This window comes from Lactuca serriola, chromosome 8, assembly GCF_051521515.1.
Source record: "Lactuca serriola cultivar US96UC23 chromosome 8, Lser_US96UC23_V15, whole genome shotgun sequence".
NCBI classification, from domain to species: Eukaryota; Viridiplantae; Streptophyta; class Magnoliopsida; order Asterales; family Asteraceae; genus Lactuca; species Lactuca serriola.
Genome location: NC_136415.1, coordinates 307,765,905 through 307,776,521, shown reverse-complemented (window position 1 = coordinate 307,776,521; position 10,617 = coordinate 307,765,905). Strand labels below are relative to the sequence as shown.

Sequence of the window (10,617 nt, the reverse complement as noted above, 5' to 3'; positions counted from 1 at the left end):
CTTGGGAAAATACACATTCTTACTAGAGACACACACACAGACACTAGATGCCTTGGTAGAAGGCTACATAAAGATCAGTTAAGTCTTGGTAGAAGACTCCCTGTTATAATAGTAGGAATCATAGGGATTTCTAGAGTTTTTCAAACGTTTACAGTTATTTTACATACATTTTCAATACTTACAAATTCTTACATACAAGTACTTACATACAAATTAAGACACTAAAATACTTATGATCTCACCAGCTTCAAAGCTGATACTCGCTTTCAAAATTACTTGTATCCTCAGGTCATCATAGACAGGTACCGATGCAAGGATTAGGGAAGATGGAGCTTGCTCAAGACTCATCTTTCATTTTGATTTATGCTTTAGTGTTTATCAAAATTTGACAGAACACACTTGTATAATAATTATATTATTAATGCAATGGATGATGTTGTTGCTTGTTTACTACTTTACATTGTTGTGATACTATACATGACGTCCTCCGCCCCAGAACGTTTCCGCCGTTCACGGTTTTGGGGTGTGACATTGTCGGGTCTTGGTAGAAGACTACTTTCAAAACAGTCGGGTCTTGGTAGAAGACTACTTTCAAAACAGTCTATTTTCAAAACAGACTAATTTCAAAACAGTCGGGTCTTGGTTGAAGACTACTTTTATACTAGTAGGAAATATGAGATTTTCTAGGGTTTTCAAACATTTACAATTACTTACAAACATTTTCATGCTTATACAAACTTTTCCCCAAATATGTACAAGTCTTTACTTTACAGTTTTACAAATCAAAGACACATAAATACTTATGAATTCACCAGGTTTATTGTTGATACTCGCTTTCAAAATAACTTGTATTCTCAGGTCATAAATAGACAGGTACGACGACCAGGTTTTGTGAAGACGGAGCAGTCAAGACTCGTCTTTAATTTTGAATATTCATTATGTTGTTTTATATTATGAAATAACACACATGTATTTAAAATTATACTATTAATGCAATGGATAATGTTGTTGCTTGTTTACTACTTAGCATTGTTATAATACATTACATGACGTTCTCCGCCCCAGAACATTTCCGCCGTTCTCGGTTTTGGGGTGTGACACATTACTACAATCATAAAGATACAATGTATATCTTATATAACCTAAGAAGATTTTGTCTAGGTCAAATGCTACTTTATTATTGAATTTTTTTGTCTCAGGTGTAAAAAATTTATCATAAAATTACAAACTACCGAAGATCATTTCACAATCAAACATCACCTCATAAAATAAAAATAATTGTGTTGATTTGTCATCAGTAGTGTGTTGCTATGTCACATAGCGTGTATAATAAAACTCTATTTAAGAATAACAGCCTCTGGTAAGCATTTGTTTTCTGAGATGACGTTCGATTGAGAAATAATCTTCGGTAAGTTGTAGTTTTATGATAAACTTTTTACCCCAAACACCTAATAATTCAACAATGAAATAACATTTAACCTAGAAATACGCTTCTTGCGACAAATTACTAAAGTCCTCTTAATTTCTATAAGTTATAGACGATATCTTTATGATTATAGTAATGATATTTATTAAAAATAATCACAAAAAATGAAGCTCTATTTAGGCCACATATACAATGAAGCTCACAAAAAATATAATGAAGCTCTATTTAAGAAATGTATTTAGATGATATCTTTATGATTATAGTAACGATATTATTAAACTAAAAAAAATAATTCAAAAAATGATATATAAATTATAACTATTGTGTTTTTTAGTAAAAAAATATGAGGTTTTTTTAGTAAAAGAGATTTAGATGGTATTTTTATTTGGAGTTTTCTAATAAATAAATATAAGTTTTCTTCAAATAAATTTAATATATAAAAAAAAATTTCCGAAAAAATCCTTAAATTTTAACATTATTAAGGAAAAAGTCATCATTGAGTTTTGTTTACCCTTAGAACCAGCTATAACCGGTTATATTGGTTTTTTATAAATTTTTACTGGTTTTAATGGTTAAATTGTAAAAAAAATTAAAAATGATTTTTAGTCAATAGAAACAAAAATATAGAGATTTTTTTTATAGGTTTCCCAAAAGAAAAAAGAAAATATGAACAATTTTACAGTTTTATAGTGTGTAGTGTAAATTTCTACAATACTATATATATATATATATATATATATATATATATATATATATATATATATATATATATATATATATATATATATATATATATATATATATATATATATATATATATATATATACAATACTATATGTTGGTTAATGGTACCGTTGTGCATTTCACTACGACGTATTTTGCGGTGTAAGACCACTTCGCAATGACCTATATCGAGTCTAATCCCATTTTACATTGACCAATTTTGTAGTGTTTTTTTTATCATCCGCCTTACGAAATATGTTATATTTAGAAACTTGTTAATTTTTTGTTATTATTTAGCAAACGATTCAAAAATATGCGAGATGTTATCATTTTCTCTACTAAAAACCCAAATACCCTATAACAAGAGATTTTATTTTCATATAATCAATTAACTGATATTGCATGTCTATCAATTTAAAGACAAAAGATAAATTGATTGATGACAAACCATGAAATTTATTATTAATTTCAATAGTACATATACATAAATGTTAGAACTGAAAGAGAAAAAAGCTGTCAATGTTAATTCATGATCTTTCCATCATCTAATTATTTAGGAAATACATTTAATTTTATATATGTATTTAAAAACATTATATTCACTATTGATTAAAAGGGATTCATTGGATCCTTCTTCTCTCATAGAACCCTTGTGGCACTTTAAATAAACTTTTATAAAGAAAGTTTGCACATGGAACTTTTATCATCCACATCCACTTCATGTGAGCAATCATCTACCATCATATGACACTTGCTTAAACAATCATTAACACCATAAAACTAATTACTTTAAGTTTAGTATGCTTCCACTAAATATATTTTATTCATTATATAATTTTTTAGTATCTCAACAAGCTAATAAAAACAATAAAAACAAACAAACAACACGGATCATGTCATTGAAAGCAAATACATGCCTGCCTCAACTTCATATGATTGTAATATAACAAATAAATAAATAACATAAACTTTTTTCCAACTATCAACTAATTAATGTCATCTCACATCTGTACATCCATCGGTAAAACCAAATTCTTGGATTGTAATACAGTTTCTTCATGAAGAGCAATACTCGATCATGCATTGATATAAGTATATCGACATAATACATTAGAATCTATCTTGTTTAAAAATTCCATCTTTTCATTATATCCAACATAATCTCATTCCATGTATCTATAGGTCCAGGTAAACACCAATGAACACAGTCATTCGGGACCCTGTCCCGTTTCCCATTACCAAAAGGAAACGGGTACATGTAGGGTCCTGGATGCCCATCTGGTCTCATTAACGCTAATTTAGACACATCTAACGCTTCTAAACGAAAATCTTTCGAATTTTTTGCAATTTTCTTTGCTGCCTCCACTTCTTCAACCTCTTTGTTTCTCATCTCATAATCCATTCCATCTAATATCCTTTCATTTTCTTCAAAAGGTTTTGTCTTTGAACACGAATCTAACGAATCCCAATCACCTTCAAAATGGGCAGGTGAAAACGTTGTTACAATCACATCAATCCGCCTATCAACCAACATTTTTAAGGTAGTGTTAAATGCCATCCCAAAAACATCATAGAACCCAACCTCGGTATGATTCTTGACATTACAATAATGACAGCCTAATATCGAATCACCATAGTGAAAAACCGCAGGATGAAGGTACCAATGACCAATCGACAACACAACCATATCTATTTCCCCCAAATCTTTAGCCCAAACATCGTTAATTGAATCCAAATAGAGTCGATTGTAAGGGGTTTCTTCTGATTTCTCAATACCCTTAACAAGAAACGGCGACCAGTAAACAGAAAGACTAACGTTGTGCGAAGCAAAATGCCATTTTCGAAACTTGTTGTCTTGTTCGGAGAAAATAAGGTTAGGAGGTGAGACAGTGGCAAGCAAACAAAGGAGAGACTCCAATTGGTTTCTAGCAATGGAGTCGCCTACAAATGCCACGTGTTTGTCTCTGGTTAAATGGAGGAAAGTATTGGGGTCAAACCTGGGGAGATGACACTTGTTCGGCTTCCATCTCCAAAAAAGATACCCCATATCTGGTCTGCCATGGCTGAAACAGTTTTGACCCTCTTTGATTGTACCACATGCAGTAGAGTTGTACAATGGACCCGTATTGTCATGAACCCATTTTCCATCTGTGTAGTCACAGCCATTGCTGTTGTCCTCTGTTTCTACAAAAACTGAAAAGGAAGAAAAAAAAGTCAAGAACCCAAGATCCAGATAATGTAAAGACCAAGAATTTGTAACCAATGATTTGTCTGAAACAGGGAGGAAATTAAAAATCCAAGAAACCCATGTTCCAGATTGTAAAAAGATTAGATATTCATCACATAAATCACACAAGTTGACCAATTAGAAACAAAGAAGATCGTCAATAGTTATAAAGATTGTACCTTCGGAAGGAGGAGGAGGAGGAGGAGATTTGGGGATGAGAGTATGATCGACGGTCGTGGTGGTGGTGGTGGTGGATGGGAGGGCGGTTGGTGTAGGGAAGAAGAATAAGTGAATAAAGGCAATGAAAAGCAGAGCATACAAAGCATAAGGCAACAGTTTTTTTCGAAGAGAATGGGGATGATCTTTAAAAGATGTATAAATCCCCATTTTTCATAAGTATAATAAACCGAGCTTTGTTTTTTCTTCCTTTCTCTCTGTTGTTCTTGAAGCTTTAGGATGTGATGTGGGTGTTTGAGGTTTAGAGCAAAGCTTTGATCTTTGTGATTCTAAAAAGTGAAAGTGCGTAGGGTTTTTGAGTTGTTTTAATTCATTTTAGCTGGAAGGTGGGGTAGAGGGGTAGAGGTGGCTGATTGGGTCAAGAAACACAAAGAGAGAAACCATAATATAAGGAAGTATTTGTCAACTTTTGGAAACAATTGGTGGTGAGGGCAAAGTGTCATCATATCATATGCTAATTGGCCATGTGTACGACCTGTTTACTTTTTTCCATTACCAACAAATTTGACTTGGGCCTTCTCTTCTCTCTCTCTCTCTCTCTCTCTCTCTCTCTCCTCTCCCTCTCTCTCTCTCCCTCTCTCTCTCTCTCTCTCTCTCTCTCTCTCTCTCTCTCTCTCTCTTCCTCTCTCTCTCTCTCTCTCTCTCTCTCTCTCAGTTTAAGACCAAAGTCTCTCTCTCTCTCTCTCTCTCTCTCTCTCTCTCTCTCTCTCTCCTCTCTCTCTCTCTCTCTCTCTCTCTCTCTCTCTCTCTCTCTCTCTCTCTCTCTCTCTCTCTCTCTCTCTCTCTCTCTCTCTCTCTCTCTCTCTCTCTCTCTCTTCTCCTCTCTCTCTCTCTCTCTCTCTCTCTCTCTCTCTCTCTCTCTCTCTCTCTCTCTCTCTCTCTCTCTCTCTCTCTCTCTCTCTCTCTCTCTCTCTCTCTCTCTCTCTCTCTCTCTCTCTCTCTCTCTCAGTTTAAGACCATAAGGAGGAGTTTTCTTCATTTTTTGTGTGGTTCATACCCTTCTTTCCTTTACTTTTATTTTTTCAACTAAAAACTCAAAAAATGGGGTGGAAAACCCTTCCCTTACTCTTTTTTATTATTATTAAATAAAATTAATTCTTTTGTTATGAATTATAATTTTTAAATTAATACTAAACATAAAATTTAATTAAAAATAAAAAACATTTTATTAATTAAAATAAAACTTACATTAAACCTAAAATTTAAAAAAATAGAAAATTAAAAAAAAAAAAAAAAAAAAAAAAAAAAAAAACCACACACAAACTAAAAATCAAACAAACCAACAACGACCTACGAAAAATATTTTTTCTGAATTTTTTCCATTTTCTTCATCTCCACTCGAGACCGGTCCCGATAGATGATATCAACCCAAGCTTTGACCAAAACTAGCTCTTCGTGTGGAACCCATGTTGTCGGCTCTTGTCTTCCCGGTTGTGTGACACCCTTGTGCGCTTGTTTTTTCCCTTTACGTCTTTGTGGTGGTGGTGTTGGTTGAGTTTGGGAACCATGTCTTCTTCTTCCGCGTCATCCGATTCATCGATAAGTTGGTGTTGTTGTTGGGTTTGGGTTTCAGTTTCAGTTTGAGTTTGGGGTTGAGGTTGATTTGGCGATTGTTGATCTGGAAACACAACAAAGTTTGAAAACATTTGCGACGGAACATTTGGAACTTGCATCGGGTAATATTGACCAACATTTTGGTATTAGAATTGTAGTGGGGATTGAATGAGAGCATCGAGTTGGGGGCGGTAAACTCCTTACGGGGATGAATCGATAGCAAAAATATTGCGAGGAGGGATGTTTATACTCGAACCATGACTTTTTTTTCCTTCGATCGGAAGTTAGGATTTGATTATCGGGATTCATTTTTTTTTGTTGATATAAAGTAGAAAGAATAGAGGGTAGTGTGATGTTTGATGTTATATGTATGTATTTATAGGAGTGGAAAAAGGATAAAAAATAACAAAAAAATAAAACACAAATAGCCGTTACAGCAAAAAAAAAAAAAAAAAAAAAAAAAAAAAAAAAAAAAAACATTTTTTACCGTTGATTAACGGTTGTTTTTCAAAAAGAAAAAAAATTCGCCAGCCAATCACAGTAAGAGAGAGAGAGAGAGAGAGAGAGAGAGAGAGCGGGAGAGGCTCCCCTCTCAGTTTCCCGCATAAGGCTTTCCCGCGCTGACGGTGCGGTGTTCCGCCGGGCGGGAAGCTTCTCGCTTCCGTTCCCCGCGTCCTCTCCGTCCGGCCTAATAAAAAACTATAATTATTAGTTTTCCAAAAAACTATTTTTTTTTAAGTTTTAAAGATTATTGTTTATTTAAAAAAAAACTAAAAATTTCTAAACTAATAAATTAACATTATGAATGCTAAAAAATAAATTATATATTTTTCGAGTTCACCATGTGAATTCAAATTCACACTGTGAATTTGACGATTTTTTATATCGAATTTGATATCATTGGAAAATGATAAAAAGTTATGAACTTCTATATTTTTAGTTTTTTTTTTATATAAAAAAACAAGCTTTTAATGTTGAAAAAGAGATTGGGTATTGATTCATTGGTTAATTATGATTTTGTATTGAATATATATATATATATATATATATATATATATATATATATATATATATATATATATATATAGAGGTTCATTTGAGACCAATACTATTTTGTGAGACAAGGGGACAACATTTCAGCCTTTGATGAAAACTGATCCTATGGTTCTTAAAAAAAACGTGATTAAGGCTAATTAATGTGTCTGATTAGTTAATTAGGGACAGATTAGTCATTGTTAGGTTAAAGATATCATAACCGGTTCTTATACCAAAATTACTACCTTAGTTAACGAAATCAGATCTTCATCGCAATCAATCTTCAAATCTTCGACCAAGTATCCAGGATCTTATCGCATATATCAAAATCGCTGCTATGAGATCGAATTTTTTCCCTGATCAATCAATTATCATCTGTTATCAAAACTGCAATTATGAAAATCACATTTTTAGTGTTTTGCGACTTCGTCTTTACATTCTTCAACCATTTTCTTCGTCATCTGGAAATGATCATCAGATATATGTCGATTTTCAACAAATACGCTTCATCAAATCACATATATCAACATCAACAAGTTATCACAAAATTATGATCGAATTTTAGCATCTTGATCATCAATTTTCAACAAATAGAGTTAGTTTTTGTTCTCTGATATTCAATTTCAGCAATTCTTCATAACATCACATTTATTTAGCTGTTTGAGATCTATTTGAGCACTTTCAAGATTTAAATTCTATTTAATAGATTTGTGATTTCTGTAATTTGCCAAGGTTTGATTTTCAGCACTTTTCAAGTATATGTTATGTAAAATTGACAAGGTATATATAAAGTAATTATTATTATTCAATTAATTCTCTTAAACTATACATGCACTCTACCTGTTTGATGAAAGTCCTGAATGAAAAAAAGAGTCATATGTATCACTCCTTCCTTCCCATCACTAAATTCATCTTTAAGAATAGAATTATCCTTCTAAAATATGAGTCACAGTTAGTGTAAATAATGTCACAATGACTATTGTTATTAAATTTACCATAGTTTTGTAAAACATATGTTTTTTTCTTCAGAAACATAATGTTGGTGGTCTTTTTAGCATAGTTTTTTTTTAAATATACTCTTGTTAACTTTCAGGATAAGAGTTGTACCAAAGAAAATATCAGTTTCTCTTAGATCTGTTTCTAGAATATTATCACCACCACATTTGTGTTAAAAATTATTCAAACGTAAAAGTTAGAGACATATCATTTAACAATATGGACTGCTCTTATTGATGTGTAGTAAGGGTTGTACTTCATAAAATATTATTAGACTCAGAGTATTTTTTGCTTATAAATGTTTTTATTGTTTGTTTTATGATCGATTATATTACTACATTATTTTGTTGTATCATCAATTATATTACTATAACATGTTGACTTGAATTTCAAATATTTGTATACTTGATACTAACAATTCTTTCATTGTTTGTTGCAAGTACTTTTAGCTAATGAATCCCAACTTAAAAGAAACTTGAAAATTTCAAACTATAAATTCTCAGCAACAGGTGTTGAGATTAATGAATATTTAATAGATCATATACGTTACAAACATGTAATAGATTTTTATGGATTATGGTGCAATGTTATCTGATTATAACTTTATATGGCCCTTTTGAAATTCATCATCCCTCTTTTTATCTCACACTGTAAGCTTCTGATAGATTTTTTATGGTAAAACTTGAAATGTAGTTTTCAAACTATCAAGTTTCTAGAATACATTTCTACTTTTAAAGACGATTTGATACTTTTCCTAAAAATATTTGTTTCATTCTAAAAACTTATGTGGTTCTTAGTGGTTGAAAATTTTGTTATTTGAATTTCCTAAACAGTTAAAGGGACGGGGTCCAGATTAGAATATTATACCTTGTACTTGAATATTACACCTTATAATATCATGATAGATATTTTATGGTACAAACTTGAAATGTGGTTTTCAAATCATTCGGATTAGAATATTACACCTTATAGTAGAAAATAACACTTTATAACACAATTTTAGAATATCACACATTAATATAATAATAATAATAATAATAATAATAATAATAATAATATACCTATTTCGTAATATTACACAATAACATAAGAAAAATCTTTTTCTATAAATTGTTTTGTTTTCTTATAAATTATTTTAGATATTCTTGTAACACTATAAATCATACACTCGGAATATTACATAATATTACATATAATATTAGAATCATACATAGTATAAGTTCATTTTACAAATTACAACACAATTTTAGAATAATACACACAATTTCATGATATTACAGGTTAACAACACAATATTAATATTTCAAGTTTAGAATAACTAAAATAATAATATATCAATGAGTATTAGAAAAGTTTATATTTAATTAGACATTGTTTTGCTAGAATATTTTACATATACACATTATTTTTATCTAATAAATCAAATTATTTAACAAAAACCCAAAATAATTATTTTATTGAATTATCAACATCATACACACAACCCATAATATTATTCTAATAAAATATTATACATCTACTTATTATATAAAAGACATAGAATATTATTCTAAAAGAATATTTTACATGCAAACTTAATTTTAAACTCATATAATATGTGAAAGAAATTCATAATTCAACAATATTGAGAAAATTATACCTTAATAAACAACACATTAATCATTAAACCGACAACATTCTTCTAACATTAATTTGTAATTTTACAATATTACATATTCTAAAATCAGAATATGACTCAAAATTTTAGAATATTTCACATCACTTCATTGTTAATAAAATACTATCACAATAGTTAACAAAAGGTTTAAAACAAGTTGTTTCGAACAAAAGAAGAATGTATAAAATCATATACTGCATATTATTTAATAAAAATATTTGAAGCAATTTGTTTTCAACAAAATTAGAAAGTCTAAAATGATAATAAGGCACATAAATTAAAAATATTCCATATTACTTCATATATGTCAAATGCTATTAGAATATCACACATTTCATGAACAAAAGGATTAAAGCAAGTAGTTTATGAAAAAAGAACATCTAAAAAAGCAACATTCGACTCGTCAAATTAGAATACGTATAATATCAAGTTTTCACAAATTTATAATATTAGAATCTTACATAATATATTTTCATTTTACAAATTACAAAATATTAGAATATTAAACTTTAATATTAGAATATTACACACAATTTCAAAATATTAAATCTTAACACAATATTAAATATTGAGCAATTAAAATAACCAGAATAATAACATATCAATGAGTATTATACAAGTCTAAATCTGATTAGGTATTATTCTGACAGGATAGTCTACATATAACTTAAAATATCCTACAACATTATTCTTTTAGAGTATTTTACAAATAAATTTTGGGAAACAAATAACATATAACATTTATTCTAGTAGAATATTCT

The 10,617-nt window shown here is 30.0% G+C and overlaps 1 protein-coding gene across 1 annotated transcript; it reads right to left on the bottom strand.

The window, feature by feature from the left end:
• Positions 1 to 3,018: 3,018 nt before the first annotated feature.
• TBL27 (TRICHOME BIREFRINGENCE-LIKE 27) lies at positions 3,019 to 4,997 on the bottom strand. Its single transcript, XM_079017204.1, has 2 exons — positions 4,557 to 4,997; positions 3,019 to 4,343 (listed from the first exon to the last, which is right to left on the bottom strand). Exons 1-2 carry the CDS (start codon positions 4,762 to 4,764, stop codon positions 3,277 to 3,279), a joined length of 1,275 nt encoding a protein of 424 aa, XP_078873330.1. The 5' UTR covers positions 4,765 to 4,997; the 3' UTR covers positions 3,019 to 3,276.
• Between the last annotated feature and the right edge of the window lie 5,620 nt (positions 4,998 to 10,617).